Below are 23,050 nucleotides of genomic sequence, written 5' to 3' on the forward strand. Positions count from 1 at the left end.
GAAAACGTGAACTATAAATATTCTTAACCACTTGACCTCCAGAGGATTTACCCCCCTAAATGACCAGGCCTCTTTTTGCTACTCGGCGCTGCACTAATTCAACTGATCATTGCGCGGTCATGCAATGCTGCACCCAAACAAAATTTACGTCCTTTTTTTCACACAAATAGAGCTTTCTTTCGGTGGTATTTGATCACCTGTGCACCTTTTATTTTTCATGCTATAAACAAAAAAAGGCCAAAAATTTTGAAGAAAAACAATATTTTTTACTTTCAGCTATAAAAAATATATAGTAAACTCAAAGTTGGTTATAAATTTAGGCCAAAATGTATTCTGCTACATGTTTTTGGTAAAAAAATCCCAATAAGCGTATATTGATTGCTTTGTATGAAAGTTATAGCATCTACAAACTATGGTATAGATACTGCAATTTATGCCTTTTTTTGCTATACAGCGCTGCGCTAGTTTAACGGACAATTGCGCGGTCATGCAATACGGTACATAAATGAAATTTACATCCTTTTTTTTCCCCCACAAATTGAGCTTTCTTTCGGTGGTATTTGATCACCTGTGCGCTATAAAAAAAAAAAAGGGTGACAATTTTGAGGAAAAAAAAAACAATATTTTGGACTTTTTGCTATAAAACATGTCCAGTAAAAAAAAATTAAAAAATCAAATTCATTCATAAATTTCTGCCAAAATGCATTTGGCGACATGTCTTTGCTAAAAAAAAAAACCCAATACGTGTAAATTAATTGGTTTACGTGAAAGTTATAGCGTTTACAAATGGCGGGAAAGATACTGGGATTTTTAGGTTTTTTTTTATACTAATAATGGCGGCGATCAGCGACTTTTGGCGGCGATCAGGGACTTATGGCGGGACTGCGGCGGACATTCTGACACTGGGGGGGTACTGACTTGGGGTCACTGACATCCCCAGTGACACCAATACAGTGAAAAGTGCAAAAAAAAAAACCACTGACACTGTACTAATGGCACTGGGGAGGAAGGGGTTAAGTTTATTTTGCAGGGAAGGGCTGTGTGAGGGGGAGTGTTTTACTAGGGGGTGGGGGTGTGTACTGCAGGGGACACGGCTGATCGGTAGAGTGAAACTCTTCTGTCCCGATCAGCGTGTCCTCGAGCTGTCAGGGAAGTGACAGAAAGCACAGCTACTGCAGCTGTGCTCTGTGTCACTGATTGCCGCCGATCGCCGGGAGATAGCTGGTAAGGACCGGCTGTGACCTGGCGACTGACATCCGCGACTGACATCCGCGGCTGTGATCGGCGGGACAGGTAGGGCTGCAGCGCGCCCCCTACCTGTTTTAAACCGTGGTTTTGCCTGCCTGTGCCGCCCTGCCACCGTATTTCTACAGTGGCAGGGCGGCAAGTGGTTAAGGTCTGCCCACCCCCCTCAGCACCTACACTGCATTAAAAAAAAGATCTCTGTACTCACCTATTTTCAATCCTCCCTGTTCACATGATCCTGCAGCTTTGTGTAAGAGAGCACTCAACAACAGCTGTGAATTCCGGGAGCTGTGATGGCACCCATAAGCTTCCATGACTCTGTCCTCATTGACGCTCCCTCCTCTCCCCTACAGCAGCTGTTCAACTGACACAGGGGAGATTGAGTTGTGGGATCACTTGACTGGACTGAATTAAAAGAGGTAAGTACACACATCTTTTTTATATAGGTTAGTAAGGCTAGGTAGGATGGGGATGGGGGCATTTTTAAGAATTGTAAACAGTTAAGCTTTCCTTCCACATTTAAGCATTGCTTCCACTTTAAAGTATTTAAACTCACCTGTGTCCATTTCTTATTACTGTTTTGCATCTGAATGGCTGCTATACAGCTAAAGAGTTTCTCGGATGTAATGTCATCAGGCAGTTTAGTCAGAAACTGTGCTATGTGAATAAAGTCCATTTGTAAGAGAATATCTTCATAAAGTCGCAGGATTCCCAGAGCTGTCCTAAACAAGAATTCTTCTCCATCCCTGCAGAACACGTCCCACACTCGACAGGCAAGATCAAGTGGCAGCGATTTGCTGTATAGTGTGAATATCCTGTTGGGAAAACATTCAAGGTAATTTTTTTTTCAGAAGAAAATTTAAGAATAGAAATACAGAGAACATGATTAGTTAACTATTCTTAGAATATTTTTAAGACAATAAACATACCAGTCTATCAGGTAGAGGTCTGGTGTGAGACCATAGGAATTGAAGTGTAGGAAAAGCTTGGGGAGATTCTCTTCAAAGAAAACTTCAAAAGCTGCAAAATATTTTAGCATCTAGAAAGGAAAGATAGAATAATCAGTAGGCTAATGCTCTTGGGAGAGCTGCCTGAAAAAATGTATCTTTCATCCTATGTCAAGATATAAAATAATGCCAGGAGGAACCCTGGTTGAGAAAGGCTGCTCTTGTGTATCTGTTATCTTTAAAGCAGCATTAAACCAAAAATGTGATTAATTACAGCTTACCATTCATTAGATTTGGTGGCTGCATTAGTTTTTTAGGCTTTTTCCCTTCTTTTCAACTGGTAATGTGGCCAGTAACCACCTCCTGTATTACAGTCCCCCCACTCTGGATGAAGGAGCACAGGGGCAACATTGGACAGCAGCACTGTCAGTCTGTTGGGAGGGAAGTGTTAGATAATCAAGCAGATTTACCCTAGGTTCACACCTAAGATTTTTCTGCAGCATTTTGCAGAAACGCAGTACAGTCTATTTAACATGATTTCCTGTTCACACCTATGCGTTTTCACTCGGTGCATTTTTTGGAAAGGGTCAGGGGCTTTTTTGAGCGCAAAAAGTCACGTTTTTGTTTCTATAGACTTCAATGGAAATGCTGCAAAAAAGCACGTATTGCATGTTAGCTGCATTTTGCATTTAGAAACTGCCTAGCAACAAGGAAGAAAAAAAAACGCATCAAAAAGGCATAAAAAGTGCAAGTGCAAAAACGCAAAACACAATGCAGAAACGATGCAAACGTAACCTGCATAGGTGTGAACCTAGCCTTAGATATGCTAACAAATTGAAGCCAAACTCCAACTAAAACTCTAAGCAGTTACAGCATTTTTTTTTTCTTTTGGAAAATGGTTTTACATAAATAAAAGTTGACTATTGAGAGCTGTGAAAATGTGGAATAGACTCCCTCAAGAGTTGGTTCTGACCAGCTCGGTGGATTGCTTTAAAAAAAGCCTGGATTCTTTCCTAGATACACAGAATATAACTGGATACTAACATTTATAGGTAAAGTTGATCCAGGGAATATCCGATTGCCTCTCGGGGGATCAGGAAGGAATTTTATTCCCAACAGGAGCAAATTGGATCATGCTTTGCAGGGGGTTTTTTTGCCTTCCTCGGGATCAACTGTGGGTATAGGATTATAACTTTTTATTTTTTTTTTTCAAATGGTTGAACTGGATGGACTTTTGTCTTTGTTCAGCCAGAATAACAACTATGTAAGAACCCCTGTCAGTGGTAAATGGTTTGTCTCAATCCTGTAACTGCTAAATCTGTAGAACAACCTGTTCTGTTGAAAAACAGACTTGCTGGTCAGATTACCAGGTGAAAGTAAAAGAAAGATAGCCTAAAAAAAGAAAACTACAGCAGGTCAGTGATGGCAAAATCCTGGCTGCAGTGTGGCATAACATAGCAGTGTATAACTAGAGAGGAAATAATGATATCTGTTCTCTATTATAAATTAGCTTCTATTTGGTAGATACTATAGTGTTAAAAACTACCTATTTTTTTTTAAAGCTCTCAGGACCTTCATTGGAGATCTGCTTGGGTTTCTGGATCTGCAAACCTGCAGTGGCCACGAGAGACTTCTACTCTGTGCTTTAACATTATGGAAATCACAACAGGACAAGCTACACTTAAAGCTTCCAGGTGGACAGAAACAGAATCAGGAGCTATGGCACAGATATCTCACTGTTGAAGTATTCAAGACATTTAAGAATACATTGACTGAGCCAACCCACCAAACTACATCCATAATGGAAACATAACTTTTGGGAGGAGGAATAGCCCTTAAAATATGCCAGCAAGAAAACATATCAAAATGCAGTATTGTATGTTACAAAATAATTTACTGTTTGCATTAAAACACAAACTCACTAACAGTTCTACAGTACGTTTTGTTTATTGTCACAAAGGACAGTAAAATGCTGTGAGAGAACAGTGTATCTTGAAAGCATCCCAATAACTGTTCTTTATGTCACTGCCGGTAGCAATGAAGAAAGGCCATGTGAGAGAAATTGATAAGGCGTACCATGCTGTGATCCACCCGGAAGAAGGCCAGCTGACATGGCTTATTCAGAAGATTTGCAAATGCGATGAATGCATCAGCTTCTTCTAAGTTCAGAATAAGGACTGCTGCAATAAAGGACATGCCTTGGACCTAAAAGAGAAAAGCAGAAAGAGAACTGAAGTGATTTATTTAGGATATCATCTCAATCAGTCTGCATGTACTACATCTATAAATTGAAGATGATCTAAAGGCACACATTTAACTTTTGGAAATATAAAACAGAATTAGGGAATATAGCAAACTTCTGTTTTACTTTTGCCAAAATATTTATTCTGACCTGTAAAACTTCCTCTGTTCCTGTATGTGCTGCCCCAGTAGCTGTAGCTGCTGCTTCACACAACTTCAAGTATTCAAGAATGGGCATTAATGGCACTAAACACCATGTTTTTGTTCTACAGCACATTACTACATCTCTCAGATCTCCTTGTCAGGGAAGGGGCTGTTCAAAAATTTGTATCCTAAACTCCCTTTCCTTCAGAATGATGAAAATTAAGGCTGGCAGTGTACATACAGTAACATTTAGAAAAACGTAAAAATTAACAAAAAAAAAAAACCTGACAGATACCTGCATCAATATCGCTCTCACGCTGTTGTATTCCCTCACCGACACTCCAGCCATTGGCTGTGAGCGCTGATCAAATGCTGGTTTTCCAGCACAACCATTTGACAGAAGCCAGCCAGATTTTGGTATGTGTGCACAGAGCTTTCTTTGCACTTTTTGTCATGTGGCTTTTGAGGTTAAAAAAAACAATAAAAAAACATAAATATGGCCACTGTGAGTACAAGGTAAAGGATAAGTTTACCTTAAGTAACATATTACACCCATTTTCAGAGTGTAACATGTAATAGGTTACTAAATCACCTACCACTGCCCCGATCCCCTATTGGGACTTTGGGCAGGAGATTCTTTCCTGACACCTGCTGTCACAATTCACAAACAGTGAAGCCATGTGGGGCACTGCCCACATAGCTGTCTCTTTCTTTCATGTAGTTCTGTGAATAAACTACAACTACTGTCAGCCATTGTGGCAGGCAGCTTGTAGTTCTCAATGAGCTACGAGGGTGCTGGTGAGTGCTCTCACAGTTCAATGATCTTCCTGGCCTTCAGAAACTGCCTGCCTGTATCAGAGGTACGAGCAACAGTTTTACTGACTGTCTGCAGGAGCCTGACATTGCACTCATGATCTGCTGATTGTGGGTGCAATGCTTTACAGACTCCTAAGAAAAAAAAAATAAATGCACATTTTTTTTTCCTGCAAAAAAAATGTGCTTTTATTATTTTTTGTAAAAGGTGAACCTGGCCTTTAAAAAAAATGGCTCATATGGCTGCTAGGGTGGGGGTTAAATATGGTATGTTGTGTGGGTAAAAATGAAGCTGGATGGCATCTAGATTTAGAAAGATTGGTCTAGGTGTGCCCGAGGTCTACCCTGCATTTATATAACCTCTTTAGCACAAGTAGTACCAAGGATCATGCGTCCATGTTCCACGTGCTTATTTTTGTTAAATTCCATGCAAACATATGCCAAAAGGCACCAAAAAACTCCTAAAAGCCCAATGGACTATAACATATATGAAGTCAATCTCAACGTACATGAAAAATGCATGCTTTTAGAAAAGAAATAAGGCTTAAATACATTTACAGTGGTTGCTCAATTTCGTTTAAAACACTTATATTAACTGTTGCACAAACTGATAATCAGAATAGCTGCTCTGAACTGTATTTCTACAATTTCACCACAATGTCAGTCATTTGCTCTGAGAACTACTTTAATGAAACATTTTCTTACCCAAAAATCGTACGTCAGTGCAAAGGATTATTTCTGTACAATCACCCAGCTACATAAATGTCATTAAAACAAATTGGTAAAAATAGCATGATTACCCGCTAAAAAAAGACTGAAGAAAAGCCTGAGTGAATATAAAGAAAAAAATGATACAGCAGAAGCTGAGACTACAGAAATAACCCAATAAAATCATTAAACATCACTTTGCTGAAAGATCCACTTACATAACCAACATCTGGTCTGTAGCATGTGTATGCCCCCAGCACACTGTGCAGCAAATCATGATATGGCCCCCCCTGGAGGAAAAAAAAAAAAAAAAAAAGCAGGAAGTAACTTGGTCAGTGTGTCAGGCTCAATTTTTTAAACTAAAAAGCTGAAGAAGCCTTTATTCAATGCAAATACTGTATAGTTTTACAGCTATCCAGTGTACCAATAATAGACTGTTGCATCTCAACAAACATGAAAGAAGAGATAAAAATGTCATGTTATGTTCTCTAGGCTTCATTACTGTCAAGTTCACCCATATTTGATACTGACAAATTAAACATTGACCGATGGCTTACCTAGCTCTGGCACCTGTGCTGACCACCTGTTGCACAGTTGTTCTTTTACCCCATCACCCCTTCCCACCTTAGTGTTCAGTGTTTTACACACTTTTCTGCTGCTACAAGCCAACTACCAGCTTTCCAATGGAAGCAACCTGACAGCTGTACAGCTGCTGGATCGCCTCCACCGACCCCCAGTACATTTGCTGGCAACTACCTGTCATATTTCTCAGGCTCTGTTATCCCACTTGTGGGCCTGGAACCTGCTTGGCGGGTGTTGCCGAGTACAGGGAATGGAGACCAGCAAACCCCCAGAGGCAAAAGCCACCTTGTCAAAACAACAATTAGACTACAATGCACAGCAGATACAGCAATGGCACTGATCTGTTTATCTGAAGCCTAGTACACATAAGAAAAATGGACGAGAAATATCACTTTCGGAGCGATTGTTCGATAATCTGATCATTAGTACACAGCTTTCGAGAGCCAATCACAACAGTCCATACGAAACTATCTGATGAGACAAGCATGAAAATTTTTTCTTGTACTATATCAGAACAAAAGATTTTCATTTAACCACTTGAAGACCAAGCCTTTTCGGACACTTTTTGTTTACATTAAAAAAAAAAAATCAGTATTTATCTGCTAGAAAATGGCTTAGAACCCCCAAACAATATTTGTTTTGGAAAAATATGAAAGATGTTATGCTGAGTAAATAGATACCCAAAATGTCATGCTTTAAAGTTACGCACTCATAGAATGGCGTCAAATTGCAAAACTTAAAAATCTCCATTGGCAACGCTTTAAAATTTTTTTTTTTACAGGTTACCAGGTTAGATTTACAGGTCTAGAGCTGAAGTTATTGCTCTCACTATAACGTTTGCGGCAATACGTCACATGTGGTGCGAACACCGTTCACATATGCATGCGTGACCGTATGCGGTTGCTTCTGGGCACGAGCACAGAGGGATAAGGGCGATTTAACATTTTATTCATTTTGATGTTTACATTTTCTGTGATATGAATAAAAGTGATTACAAAAAAAAAAAATTTAAAGAGACAGTGTAAACATCCCTTGTGATAGGAATAAGGAATGACAGGTCCTCTTTATGGACACAATTTTATGGAGAGACCCTTCCCGCTGCCTCTAAAAGCGAACCAGCGGCTCAGATTGCTTTTATGTGAAAAGGAAACTGCTGTCAAAAAATAAATAAATACTGATAGCTTCAGCCATAACCCCAGTTTACCACTTAAAAAACGCAACTATTACATTATATTTTATTCTTTTCATGTGACAACACTAAAGAAATTACACTTTGCTACAATGTAAAGTAGTGAGTGTACAGGTTGTATAACAGTGTAAATTTGCTGTCCCCTCAAAATAACTCAACACACAGCCATTCATGTCTAAACGGCTAACAAAAGTGAATACACCCCAAATTGGGCCGAAAGTGTCAATATTTTGTGTGGTCACCATTATTTTCCAGCACTGCCTTAACCCTCTTGGGCATGGAGTTCACCAGAGCTTCACAAGTTGCCACTGGAGTCCTCTTCCACTCCTCCATGATGACATCACAGAGTTGGTGGATTTTAGAGACCTTGCGCTCCTCCACCTTCCATTTAAGGATGCCCCACAGATGCTCAATAAGGTTTAGGTCTGGAGACGTTCTTGGCCAGTCCATCACCTTTATCCTCAGCTTCTTTAGCAGGCAGTGGTCATCTTGGAGGTGTGTTTGGGGTCGTTATGTTGGAATACTGCCCTGTGGCCCAGCCTCTGAAGGGAGGGGATAATGCTCTGTTTCAGTATGTCACAGTACATGTTGGCATTCATGGTTACCTCAATGAACTGTAGCTCCCCAGTGCCGGCAACAGTCATGCAGCCCCCGGACCATGAAAATCCCACCACCATGCTTGACTGTAGGCAAGACACACTTGTCTTTGTGCTCCTCACCTGGTTGCCGCCACAAATGCTTGACACCATCTGAACCAAATCAGTTTATCTTGGTCTCATCAGAATACAGGACATGGTTCCAGTAATCCATGTCCTTAGGCGAGGCCTGTTCTGAGTGGAACCTGTCCTGCTGCAGCTCAGTTTCAGGGTCTTGGCAATCTTCTTATAGCCTAGGCCATCTTTATGTAGAGCAACAATTCTTTTTTTCAGATCCTCAGAGAGTTCTTTGCCACGAGGTGCCATGTTGAACTTCCAGTAACCAGTATGAGAGAGTGAGAGCGATAACACCAAATTTAACACAGCTGCTCCCTATTCACACCTGACACCTTGTAACACTAATGAGTCACATGACACCTGGGAGGGAAAATGGCTAATTGGGCCCGATGTGGACATTTCACTTTGGGGTGTACTCACTTTTGTTGCCAACGGTTTAGACATTAATGGCTGTGTGTTGAGTTATTTTGAGGGGAGAGCATAAAAAGGGGACTGTTATAAAAGCTGTACACTCACTACTTTACATTGTAGCAAAGTGTCACACATGAAAAGATATAATAAACTATTTACAAAAATATGAGGGGTGTACTCCCTTCTGTGAGATACTGTATGTATTGAGGTCTTTAAGTGGTTAATCAGTGCAGTATTTGTCCAAAAAAAATAGAGTGACCAAGACTGCGCATGCTCAGAAATGAAAGACTACATTACAATACAATAAACCACATCACTTCCAAAGTTGTACAAGAATTTTTGTAACTTTCGACCCTAGGTCTCCTGTCAGGCAATCTCCCCCTTGCCTGTCAGCGGGTAATGTTATCTGAGCTGCGCATATGCAGTTAAGACCACATTTACAGCTCACATTGTGTGCCACTGCAATGTGACTCCCGTGCGCTTGTGGAGGAGTACCATCACCGCAGCACAGCCATTCAAAGAGCTAAAGATGAGAGACCCAAAAGGAAGACTGGGTGAAGATGGAAGTGTCGAGGTTGCTGTGACAGCACTGTGCAGGAGGGCTCTGTTTGCAGGCAAGTCTGCCATAATGTGCAAAGGGAACATATTTTTTTTTACTACCACTTAAATTAAACATCCAGGGTCTAAGAGACGCCGTTACCTGAAATGAGGGGGTGTTGTGTGAAAGCAATCAGGCGGTAGTGCAGTCACCTGAATTATTCCATTTGACAAGCAGGAGTTTGCTTGTCAGATGTACACACTATTCTGGTGTATGCCGTACAGACCTGGCAGCGAAAGGATTAAAAAAAAAAACAAAGTCCTTTGCATTGAAATATATTCAGAATCATTGCCTTACCTTCTGGAAAATATAAAGTGATGGGAATGTTCGGGATATGTCTAACTTGATTAGCTCCAGACTGGCTTCCCTATCAGCGACTGACACTCCGGCATCTATATAAAATACAAAGGAAACATACTGCCTAGGAAAAAGAAATGGCAGTCCACTCAAAGTCCTCTACATAAAACAGTTACTGCTATTTATTAAATCATTAGGTACAAATATTTCATAAATCCACAAATATAAGCCAAGTAACCATTCGTAATTTAAAAATTCAGATTTCATAAAATAAAAAGGAAGTCTAAATTAGAATAGGCCTAAATCAGAGTGCGACTAGAGCTTTTTGGTCCCGTTCGTGTATTCATGGTTAAAAGTTAACTTGATATATTCAATTCCACACTATATTTCAATTCCAAGCCTACTCATACTAATCTGGATGATCTTGAAGTTTGTAAGCTTACTTTGAGATTTCCATACATTTACTTTGTTGAATTCTGTGATGTGTATTCACTATGCCCTGTTGATAGGCACTGGTGTTCCACAGATTTCACAAGGCCTGCCTTTCTGAACTACAGAAGTACTGAGAAAAGAATACTGAGCCAGTACAGGAATCACTGCTTGCAGGCAGCAAGGTACCATGGGATATGTAGTTCTTAGAAATTGTTAGTAAACAGCAAAGGAGAAGCTACAAAGCATGCAGAGAATCCAGAAAGTTGTGCAAAGAGATGACCAGCAGACAGGCAGAGCTCACAAAATGAAAGGAGATTTTTCGAATAAGCGAATATTGATTTGATTGTCAAAAATAACTATTGCTTGTATTGCTATTGCAATGCTGATGTCATGAAATGAAAAATATACTGTGACCATAGATTTCACTGAGGTAAACCAATAGAAATAAATAATTTTAACCAATTGAGAAAGGAAGGATGAGGGAAGATAAAATGAAAGTGGAAATAAAGAGATGCTTACGAAGGCTTTTAACAGCTGTTATCTAGAAACTGTTAGAGAGCTGTGACAGGAGAGAGGAAGCAATAAATAGCTAACAAAAGCCTATACACAGGTATTACTAGAAAGGAGAGCAAGAGGAAAGGTACTTTAATAAAAAGCCAATCAAATGTTTTGGCTGTAGAATTTTTTTCAGCACAACAAATGGTGCTATCATCTATCCAATTAGATGGAATGTACATGCAAATTTAAATTCACTAATTTTTGTTGAGTGTTGGCCAGTATTTTTTTTTCATTGCTTAACCATTTTAAAATACTGTATTGCAGCCAGTAAAGCACAGACAACTAAAAATGTAATATGCTCTTCTCACTAAAATAAGCATTGCTTATAATATTACATGGTAATTGTGTGGCAGGCTATATTTATTTGACAGTTAACCCTCTACTTGCCTGGCTAAGCTGTTCAGCTTCACATACACATGCAAATAAAACACTGAAACAATATCTAACAGATAACCAGTTCAATCTCTAGTATACTGGGTATCCAATACTTTACTCTGGTATACTGGGTATACAATATTAAATGGCATAAGAGATGAAAATAAAGCATTTACCTTCCATCTCAGTTTCTGAGCCTGTCTCACTAAAACACTTCCATCTCTCCTTAGCCCTAGATAGGAAAATTTCATAAAGCTCTGGAAGTATAAAATAGATTGGCATTAGTGTAAAGGGCAATAACCAATTATGTACAGATGTGTCTATGTTCACATTTATATAGCAGTTAATTGCACAGATGAAAGGGTTTCGCTCACCCGGAGTGATGTTCAGCTCATTCCCTATAGCCAGGCTCCATACTTTGCCTCGTACACTTGGAGGTAAGCCTTGCCACCAGAGGTCTCGTACTCTTCTTGTATTCCGCCTGAAGATAAAAAGAAAACTTAATTAAATTGAACCACATCCATCCCACAGTGCAGTTATAGGACAATGGCCACAATATAAATCTTAGAAATACGTTTATGTTGTATTTACTTTCTATAAAGGGCATCACACTAAACTGCTGCTTAATTAGCCTAGATCTGACGACATTTTAACAACTCAGCAAACACGGTTTAAAAAATACAATTAGATAAAAAAAAAGTTTTTTTCTTCTAAATAACCATTAAAAATGACAATGGCAATGAAAGACAATATCTAACATCAAACTGTGATGTATCATCTTTCTAGTCTGAACAGTTTACAAACCATCAGTATTTTTCATGGGTTGTCAAGTGTTTCCCAAAAGAAAGTTGGCCGCTTACACTTCAAGTCAGCACTATAAAACACACTTACATGGCATCCCAGTTTGGCAAGATGTCAGTGTTCCAGATCACCATAGCACTTGCAATACTTTCCTCTTGCTTGAATCTTTCCTTCATTTGTTTTTTCCTCCTCTGTGCCTCTTTTACCTCTGTAGAGAAAATGGAGCATAGATCTTTACAAGATGCTGAAATTCTTTTGCACTGAACGGTAATGCTTAAATGAAATATTTGCTGTAACTGCATATGTGTTTCCAAGGGGCAAGATCCAGGGTCATTAATCTTGCTTATTCTACACTACTTCTTTAGGGACCTGGTACAGGCAAATGTGTAACCTAAGGGAATCATTGAGAATACCTTTCTTGTAATATTTAAGAGTAAAGTGCTTGACCTTGCCCTCTGCATGTTGTCAATATCAATTTGACATGTCTTAATACTCAACTAAGACTATCAGATTTCCTGAACTGTTTGGATGTGAAATGGTTTAATTCCTGCCAAACATTGGTTGTATACAGCAATACATGCATCTGAGGTCCCTACAGACTTTGTCAATGAAGCCTGAGCTACTTGCACTGCAGGTCCAAAATGAATTTAAAAGAAGAAATGGAAACCAGGGGCAAAGGCAACTCATGTGTAACTGTATACCACAGAAATTGGATTTTTTAATAGATTATTTCCACCAAGGATTCAAATGCCTAGTTACTGTAGCTTCTGATATCTTGAGGCATGCAGCAATGTTGTTCAGTAACCAACTGCAGCAGATCAACCTTCATTCTGATTAGAATATCTATACTACATGGAAAATGGATTTTAGATTGGGACAATGCAGATTACCCATATCTGAGGTTTCAATCAAGAAACTGCTAAATTAATAATTAAAACCCTTAAAAGTGTATCTACATTTCAGGAATTTTTTTCCTACCAAATATTTTTTATTTTTTCAACTCACAGGCGCTTTAATTTTTGGATCATTTACCTGTGCCCAGTGATTACAGCAGGTGCAGGGCTGCAAGCTGGAACATGGCAGCTCAACATTGGCCTGCAATGTAGCAGTGGTGGAGCTCACACAGGCACAAGCTCTGTGGAAAGAGCAAGAGTTCAAGGCAACAATGCCTCTGCTGTAAAGGCTCAAAAACCTAAGAGTGGAAGCTCCAAAGAAGGTAAGATCAGGTGTGCAAGATGTAAAGGCTAACACCACCTTTTGCACTATGTTACACGTGTATTTAGGGACATAGAGCTGGTGGAAGAGTCTGCAGGAACCAGGCATTGCACTTGCATCCACTGCTTAAGGGTGCAATACTTTGCAGGCTCCAGTGCAAAAAAAAATTTTCCTTTTTTTTAACTTGCAAATATATATATGCCTTTATTATTTCCTTTCTTAAAGGTGAGATTAACCTTTAAGAAGGAAATATGTTTAGAAACACTACAGTGAAGGAAATAAGTATTTGATCCCCTGCTGATTTTGAATGTTTGCCCACTCACAAAGAAATGATCAGTCTAAAAATTGAATGGAAGGTGTAGTGCAACACTGAGAGACAGAATAGCAACAAAACATTCAAAAGAAATGCATGTCTAACAAATTATGCACTGATTTGCATGTTCATGAGGGAAATAAGTATTTGATCCCCTATCATTTAACAGAATTTCTGGCTACCAGATGTCTTTCATACAGGTAACAAGCTGAGATTAGAAGCAGTCTCTTAAAGGGAGTGCTGCTAATCTCATTTTGTTACCTGTATAAAAGACACCTGTCCACAGAAGCACAGAAGTCCAGGCCTGTCTGAAGTTTGCCACTGAACATCTGAATGTTGCAGAGGAGGACTGGTTGAAAGTGTTGTGGTCAGATGAGACCAAAAATCGAGCTCTTTGGCATCAACTCAACTCGCCATGTTTTGAGGACGAGGAATGATGCCTATGACCCCAAGAACACCATCCCAACTGTCAAACATGGTGGTGGAAATATTCTGCTTTGGGGGTGTTTTTCTGCTAAGGGGACAGGACAACTGCACCGCATCAAAGGGACGATGGACAGGGCAATGTACCGTCAAATCTTGGGCGAGAACCTTCTTCTCTCAGCCAGGGCATTGAAAATGGGTCGTGGATGGATGTTTCAGCATGACAATGACCCAAAATACACGGACAAGGCAACAAAGGAGTGGCTCAAGAAGAAGCACATTAAGGTCCTGGAGTGGCCTAACCAGTCTCCAGACCTTAATCTGATTGAAAATCTGTGGAGGGAGCTGAAAGTTCGAGTTGCCAAACATCAGCCACCAAACTTTAAGGACTTGAAGAGGATCTGCCAAGAGGAGTGGGCCAAAATCCCTTCTGAGATGTGTGCAAACCTGATGGCCAACTACAGGAAACGTCTGGCCTGTGATTGCCAACAAGGGATTTGCCACCAAGTACTAAGTCATGTTTTGTGAAGGGGATCAAATACTTATTTCCCTCATGAACATGCAAATCAGTGCATAATTTGTTAGACATGCATTTCTTTTGAATTTTTTGTTGCTATTCTGTCTCTGTTACAATACACCTACCATTTGATTTTTAGACTGATCATTTCTTTGTGAGTGGGCAAACATTCAAAATCAGCAGGGGATCAAATACTTATTTCCTTCACTGTAAGTTAGATATATTAACGACTACTAAGCAGGCCCATGTAGATTGTATGTACTGTACAGTAAGTCCCCGACTTGCGAACATTCGAGTTGCGAACTTTCACAGATACGAATGGATCTTGCATTACGATTATGCATAGATGCGAACAAATCGCGGAAGTAGCTCACTTGCCTGCCAGACATTGTCACAGCTGCACATTGTCCCAGTTGTGCTGCTATATGCTTACTGTACAGTGCGATAGTGTACCGTATAGAGCCCAGGTTGTCTGGAAGCTAGAGGAAAAGCAGTGGTGATGTGGAGGGGACTGCTAGGAAACGCAAAGCAATAACCATGGAAACAAAAGTGAAAATAATTGAGAAATTGGACAGAGGTGAAAAGATGGTAGATGGCGCTTGCTTATAACATTAATCGTTCAACCATTGGCACAATTGTAAAGAACAAGATCATGGAACATGTGAAGTCTACTGTGTCTATGAAGTCAACAATAATATCCAAAAGGCATGGTAAAGTGATAGAGGAGATGGAGAAACTTCTCAGTGTATGGATGCAGGATCAGCATCAGCGTTCAATTCCATACAGCTTAATGCTTATTTTAAAAAAAGCTAAAAGCCTGTTTGAAGACTTCAAGAAAAAACAGGGGGAATAGAGTGCATCTTTTACTGCCAGCCATGAATGGATTAACAGATACAAGGCTAGAGCCAACCTTCACAACGTAAAAGTGGTGAGGCTGCGAGTGCAGATACCATAGCTGCCCAAGAATTTCCAGCAACACTTACGAGAAATTGACGAAGGTGCTTATTTACCCTACCAGGTTTTTTAACATCGATGAGACAGGACTGTACTGGAAGAGGATGCCAGAACTAAGTTACATCATTAAATAGGAAAAGGTGATGCCAGGCTTCAAAGCAGCAAAGGACAGACTTACTTTGTTTGGTGGCAATGCTTCCGGTGATATGAAACTAAAGCCTCTCAATTTCAGAGAACCCAAGAGCCCTCAAAAACATAGCCAAGAGCTCTCTACCTGTTGTGTGGAAGAGTAACTCCAAAGCCTGGGTTACACAGGCCATTTTCCAGGACTGGTTTTTCCACCACTTTATCCCAGAGATAGAGAAATATTGTTTGGAGAAAGATATCCCATTCAACATTCTTTTGCTGCTTGACAATGCACCAGGCACCCCCAATTCATGAATTACTTTCATCCCAACATCAAAGTAGTGCATCTGCCACCAAATACTACGGCGCTCATCCAACCTATGCATCAAGGAGTTATTGCGACTTTCAAGAAATATTATTTACGTCACACTTTTCATCAGGCAGTGAAGGCTATTGATGAAACAGGAACACCCTTGCAACAATTTTGGAAGGACTATAACATCTACAAGGCCATAAAAATCAAACTTTGCTTGGCATGAGGTTTCTGCTGTCACCATGAATAAGGTTTGGAAGAACCTTTGTCCGCAGTTTGTTCATGTAGTTCATGGACTTGAGAAGATGGGTAAGGAGTCCAAAGAAGTCTTCAACAACTTGGTGACCCTTAGTATGAAGCTGGAGCTTGATCTGCAAGAGGACAACTTCATTGAACTCCTTGCTGTGCAACATGAGGAGCTTACCAATGAGGACCTGATGGAATTAGAGGCCCAGCGAAAAAGACTAAGAGCAAGAGGAAGATGTAACTGAAACAATCAAAGAGATTCACAACACAGGAAACGGCAAGGGAATTTTATTTACTTGAAGAGGCACTGTTAGTTTTTGAGGCACAAGACCCCAATGTAGAACGATACACAAAAGGTTGCAGCAGTCGTTCAGAGTGCCATCCAGTGCTACAGAGTCATCTATGCTGAGAAAAAAAGAGCTACTACTCAGACATCACTGGATCATTTTTCCCAGGAGGGTAGAGAGAATTTAATCCATCAAATCCATCAAAAAACCTGTGTCATCAAAATCAGGTGTGAGTGAAATTCCATCTTCTCCTCCATCTCCTATTGTTGATGATACTTCAGCTCCAACAACATCAGGTATGGGTCAAATCTCATCTTGCCCTCCATCTCCTATTGCTAATGATCCTTCAGCTCCACCATCTCTCACCTACCCTCCCTCCTCCAGTTAGTAACTCTCTTCCACTATATGCCAGTTGTGTTACTGTACCACCATTTTAAAGGTAACTGTAAAAGTAAAAGAGTTTATTCACAGTTGTATTGTACTGTACTACCATTTTAAGGTAACTAAAGTAAAACTAGTTTATTTACAGTATTTTTGTGTGAGTTTTTTTATGCTTTACATTGTATATTTGTGTTAAAGATGTAAAAGACTCATTTTGTCGTACTTACGAACGAATCCGATTTACGAACGCTCTCCCGGAAGGGAACTCGTTCGTAAGTCGTGGACTTACTGTACTTGCATTGCTTATAAGGTTCACAAAACAACCTGACTTTGGGCTGCTGTTGGAAATCCCTTCCCCTCAAAAAGGGGGTGGGGAAGATATTCCTTTCATAATCCATGAGGACAGTCCAATCAGTTCCCTGACCCATAATATTGGCATATTATTGGCATAAATTTGTACATTAGCGTTGAATATTTTTGTTTTATTATTCCTCCAAGACATTCAGATTTTTTTTCCCCAAACAGGACATAGAGACATTTTTCATCCTTTAACCACTTCCAGACAGGACACTTTTACCCCCTTCCTGACCAGGGCAATTTTCAGCTTTCAGCGCTATCACACTTTGAATGACAATTGCGCGGTCATGCAATACTGTACCCATATGAATTTTTTACCATTTTTTTGAGACAGATAAAGCTTTATTTTGGTGGTATTTATTCTCCGCTGGGATTTAAATTTTTTTTGCTATGTAAATGAAAACGTCCCAAAATTTTGAAAAAGTGTTTTTTTTAATAAAAGTTTGCAAATAAATAATATTTCATCATAAATCTTGGCCAAAATTTATTCTGTTATTTTTTTAGTAAAAAAAAAAAAAAAATCCAAATTAGTTTATACCCAAAAATTATAATTTTTAAACATTTTTATTTTATTTTTTTATATTATTTTTATTTATTTTTTTTACATACTGTCACCGTAGCAGTACAGTGTCACCATGGTGACACTGTATTACTTGTGGGGGATGATGAAGACTTTTTTTTTTTTTACACTGATTGCTTTTACACCCATATAGGATGTAAAAGCAATCATTTCTCTTTCTCTCTGTCTGCATTCTTGCAGTCATTGAGAAGTACTGAGTGAGCTGTGATTGGTCACAGCTTGTCACATGGTATTATTATTATTATTATACAGTATTTATCAAGCGCCAATAGTTCGCTCAGCGCTGTACATTACAAAGGGAGACAGAACATGTGACAGAACAATACCAATACAATGCAAAACATGAGGGGGTCAAGGGCCCTGCTCTTTCGAGCTTGGTACAAGGCTGTTGTGAATAGCCTTGTACCATGTGACCTCTGATCATTCACAGATTTCACACGTAGTAACCAATGATGTCACAAGTGACATCTTGCTTACTACTTTGCATGTGATCACTAATTGGCCAAACAGTGATCACATGATCGGGACCTCGTACAGAGGACCCATCCGACGATCAGTGTTTCACTGTGTCCGGAGGACACAGCGGGCACCGGATCGCGGTGCTGTGCGCTCCGAGGGAGCGCGCACAAGCAGGGTGCAGGGAGGCCGTTTATAAACGGCCACCCGACCCTGCACTGCCACCGTCCGGCCGTTTATATGCAACGGCCGGTCGGGAAGTGGTTAACCACCTCCCGCCAGCCATATAAGGAAATGACAAGAGGGCGGCGGTTCTCCCGTTCTGGGAGGACATCATATGACATCCTCCAACTCTAACTGCGCGGCGATCGGTGGTGTGCTGTGTTCCTGGGACACAGCGGATCACCGATCAGAGTAAAGAGCTGATGACGTGTCGTGACGTGACGATGACGTGTCCAATCACAGCTGATCACATGTAAATGGGAAATGCCGGTTATTGGCAGTCCTCTTCTCAAGCTGACAGCGTGTGAGGAGAGATGGTAATCGGCATTTCTCAGAGGGGACATTTACCCTGATCATCAGGGCACGGATGATCAGTGTAGCCCCAACAGTGCCACCTGTCAGTGCCCATCAATGCCACATACTAGTGCCCATCAATGCCACATTCCAGTGCCCATCAGAGCTGCCTTTCAGTGCTATCAGTACCAGTCAGTGCAGCCCATCAGTGTCGCTTAACAGTTCCAATCAGTGCCACTTTTTTTTTTTTTTTTTTTTTTTTTTTTAATTCTCAGTCTTTTTTAGTTTGTTTAGCAAAAAATAAAAACACCTAGTGCTGATTAAATACAACCAAACGAAAGCTCTGTATCAAATAATTATAAAAATTTTGTTTGGGTACAATGTTGCGTGAAAGCGCACTTGTCATTCAAAGTGCAACAGCGCTGAAAGCTGAAAATTGGCCTGGGCAGTGAGGGGGTAAAAGTGCCGGTAGGCAAGTGGTTAATGGTGAATTGCTATTATTCATAAACTTACTTTCGTCTGACCCCTCTCAACAAATAATTAAGTATTGAGTTACCCAAAACAACATCCCATATACAGAGCGTGGCCTTACAAGTTAAAGTGGTTCTAAAAGGCAGAATTTTTTTTAACCTTACAGTTACTAAACCCAAGACTCCGAATTCACTATATCTGGTCTTCCACAGTACACAGAACATGGAAGTGCAATTATTTTAGTAAATATAAACTGCTAAATACCTTTTCTTAGCAGTTAGAGCAGTCTTGTGACTTCAGCTGAGCACTGGTTAAATCTTGTAGGAGGAGTTTTCTTTCTGCTCTAAGAGGATGCAAAACCCCTGAACTCTGTCTGTACAGTGCTTATTGGCCCTGTGCTGATCACATGCACTCTCCCAAGAAAAAAAAATAAACCTCTCTAGCAATACACATTAAACTGAGCATGTGCAAAGTGTGGACATTTGAACAAGAGAAGGGGGCAGAGCAGAAAGAATCAAATGGCCTTTTTACACAATTCAGAAGATTAAACTCTTAAGTTCCACAGTGAGTATAACAAGCATGCTTTACTGCATATACAGGCTGATTTTACTGTTGTGGGTTAAGTAACACTTTAAGCCCTGGTTCACATATGTGCATTTTCTGATGAGATTTAAGAATGCGAATTCTCATGACAAGCAAAATAGAATGTGTTCTTATTGCGGGTGCTCAGATAGATGAGGTGGAATTGCAGTGTGATTTGGAGAAAGAGTCCTATGCAACTTTATTCTAATTTTGCTTGCGTTTTTGTTCACTTGGGGGGAGGGTTTGGGGATGAAAGAGAGAGCATGCACTTTCGAAACTGCAAATCAAATCGCATGAAAAAGCATAGGTGTTCAAATGCAATGCAATTTCAGTACGAGAAACATCTATTTCTAATGTCACAAACTACCCAGAACAGAAACCACAGCTATATAAAATCGCTGCAGAATTGCACAGCAACGGCTCCTGAAATTACAGGAGGTCAAACAATTTTTACAGTTGGACATTGATGAGTGATGAGGGTTTACCCTGTCAGGGTTTTATTGCTCTGCTCCTTTTAGACAGGTTTTTATTTCCACTTGTGTCACCAGTGAAAAAATGAATCTCATTTGTCCAGATGCCAATTTCTAAGGCGTAAAGTTATAAGAAATGCAAAATTTTGAGTTTACATTAAACAGTAGACTCTTCCCGAATCTATACAAAACTAGACAAATTTTTTTATTTTTTTGCTTTGGATACACGTTTATAGATTAACCCCTTCATGCCTAAGGGTAAAACACATTTTAATGCCTAAGCACAATTTTGCAACGTTGACATGTGTTAGTAAAACCGTACATCTCATTACAATTACTTTGTACATCAAGATGAATTTAATTATACCTTGTTTTTTTCAGGACAAATTGGGCTTTCATTTGGTGGCAAATGGTAATGGATATCTTCTGATTTTTTTTTCTCAAAGGAAAACTGGCCCAAAATAGTAAAAAAATATATATTTTTTTTAATTTAGCTGTGCGTCTCTTGTTACTACCATAATCTACCACCAAAGAACAACCCAAAATAAATTTTCCAGCTCTTGACGATCGCAGTGATACCATATATGTGTGATATTTGTTGTTTGTACCCGTAGTACAGCCCAGAAACAATACTGTGCATTTTGGTTTTGGTTTTTTTTTTTTACCTAAAACACACTTACACTAACACCAATTTAAAAAAAAAAATGTGTTAAAAACCCTGACCCAAACATTTACCCTGGCACTGAACTAGATCAAACCTTGATCTAGGTATTTTTTTCATTATTTTATTTTTTATTATTTATCTTTTTTTTTCAACAAGCATTTTTTCCCTTCTATGCCAGGAGTTAGAGAGATACAATGTATCTCTCTCCTCCATTCATTGAGAGAAAAAACAAACAAACAAGGGGGCCAGGCTGTACAGTGATCAGTGATAGTCAATCAGAGGCTATCACAGCGATCATGTGACCCGGAATCGGGAGTCCCAGGTTCCGATTGTTAGAACGGGACCCAGGGCTCTCAGTGACCCCCCGGTCTTTGTGCTGGGAGTGCGCTGTGTGGCGTGCTCCCAGCACAAAGACAGGTACACAATTATGCGGCCCCACAGAAAAAAGCCCAGTTCTGTGAGGCCACATATTTGTGTAACGTCGGCGCAAAGGGGTTAAGTTCCGCTCTTCTGTGCTTAATCTTTGGGGAACAAAAACATGACATAAAAGTACAAGAACAATATATAGCATGTAATCCATATAACCTGAAGACATAAAATGTGCAAAAATTCTGCATACAGAACTTACATGCACTTCCTGTTTGTTTTATTTATTTTTAATTTCTGATCTTCCATCTCAAACTCTGGCTCAGTTGCTCTGTCAGAATACCATTATGTTGGTGCCCCCTGTCCCTGCTGGGACCCATGGAGTCCCACAGAAGTCTCATCTCACTAATGTTTGGTGCAGCTGTTCATAGTACCATACACACACAGGCAGAGAGACACAAAGCCAAAGCCACACCTTTCTTCTTCCTTCACAATGGTGATTGGGATTGGTAGTGGTTCCATAAAAGTTCTGTCATTAGCAATATGAAGAAATAAAGACTTAAATAGTGTATACACTCGAATGGTGTGTTCTTACAGACAGCTACACAGCTATGTAAACTGTACAGTGCCAACAATATCGTGCCAACCGATCGCTCCAAGTAATCCAAACACTGCTTTTATATAGTAGCAAAGATAATTATGTTGAAATACATTTGTATATTTGACAAAGGATAAATCTCCAAAAATAAACATTTTTCCCAGTATCTCCATGCTGCTGAGCTTTCACCCCTTTGATCACAAATAAACTAATGTAAAATGACATCAGATTCCATTTCCTAATGAGTAAAAATGTATATACAGGCAAAAGACAATCTCCAAATAAATTACACTGTCATAACACTAGGCAGGCCTTTGACAGCTCAGTGAAGAAAGACAGTCCCACACTCCCTGTAGTATAAAACAAGTCATTTAATCAGAATTAATATCTCAGTTAAGTAATTGAACCTCAGAGTGACACAGAAAATTGAAAGGTCAATGAATATTTATTCCCCCTTTTCACTGTTCCCCATCATTACTTTCCTTCAAACTCTCTCTGGCAGATGTACTACTGCTGGGCGAAGATGATGAACTACATAAAGTAGGAAATAGCTCCCAGCAGTGATTCTCTATGAAAAGCCACATGGGGTTTAAGGGATTTTTATTACTTTCAATTGACGATTCATCTGTGTGCTGTAAACCGCATCTAACCAATAAATGTTTACCCTTTGTGGGTTTTAATTCCACCTATATTTCTGCCTTCTAATCTCTCATTTTATGTCATCATTATGCGGTTTAAAGAGCATAATTCAAAGTTTGCACACTAACCCTAGCATACATTTATATAGAAAAGAAAATTACCAGTGCAGGCCAGCTGTTCATATAGAAAAAGGTGAAGGGCACTCAATCGCATCCAGCATCCACATAAAATACTGCCAAACGTAAAGCCAAAATCAGGGCACAAGAAAAAAAAAGAAAAAATACTCTTGCAGTGGGGTGCCCAGATTTTTTGTCTAGGGGTGCAGGAATATTTAGCTATACTTTTCTTATTACTTGCTACAGCAGGATCCCCTCCAGCAGTGCAATTGGTCCCCCCCCCATTCAACTCTCTAAGGTGCTCCAAGCCACAATTACACTCCTTCCTCTGCCACATTCAATGCTGAAGGACTGCCCACAGTAACAGAGGGATAGAAGGAGAAAGCCAGAGCCAGTCAAAGTAGGG

At 39.8% G+C, this 23,050-nt stretch overlaps 1 protein-coding gene across 2 annotated transcripts in view; it reads right to left on the reverse strand.

Annotated features, from left to right (window-relative positions):
• Window positions 1-23,050, reverse strand: part of TBC1D12 (TBC1 domain family member 12) — a 168,690-nt gene that overhangs the window by 18,002 nt on the left and 127,638 nt on the right. For both annotated transcript variants that reach the window (XM_089687782.1, XM_089687783.1), the window contains 8 exons: window positions 12,145-12,262; window positions 11,628-11,734; window positions 11,430-11,510; window positions 9,889-9,983; window positions 6,317-6,388; window positions 4,269-4,397; window positions 2,175-2,284; window positions 1,802-2,060 (listed from right to left, as the gene is read on the reverse strand). In XM_089687782.1, coding sequence (XP_089543908.1) covers window positions 1,802-2,060; window positions 2,175-2,284; window positions 4,269-4,397; window positions 6,317-6,388; window positions 9,889-9,983; window positions 11,430-11,510; window positions 11,628-11,734; window positions 12,145-12,262 — 971 coding nt within the window. The remainder of the gene's footprint in view (window positions 1-1,801; window positions 2,061-2,174; window positions 2,285-4,268; window positions 4,398-6,316; window positions 6,389-9,888; window positions 9,984-11,429; window positions 11,511-11,627; window positions 11,735-12,144; window positions 12,263-23,050) is intronic.

The sequence above is a fragment of the Staurois parvus genome, unplaced genomic scaffold (genome assembly GCF_062004578.1).
Source record: "Staurois parvus isolate SC_StPar_1 unplaced genomic scaffold, SC_StPar_1.0 ptg000437l, whole genome shotgun sequence".
Classification (NCBI taxonomy): Eukaryota; Metazoa; Chordata; class Amphibia; order Anura; family Ranidae; genus Staurois; species Staurois parvus.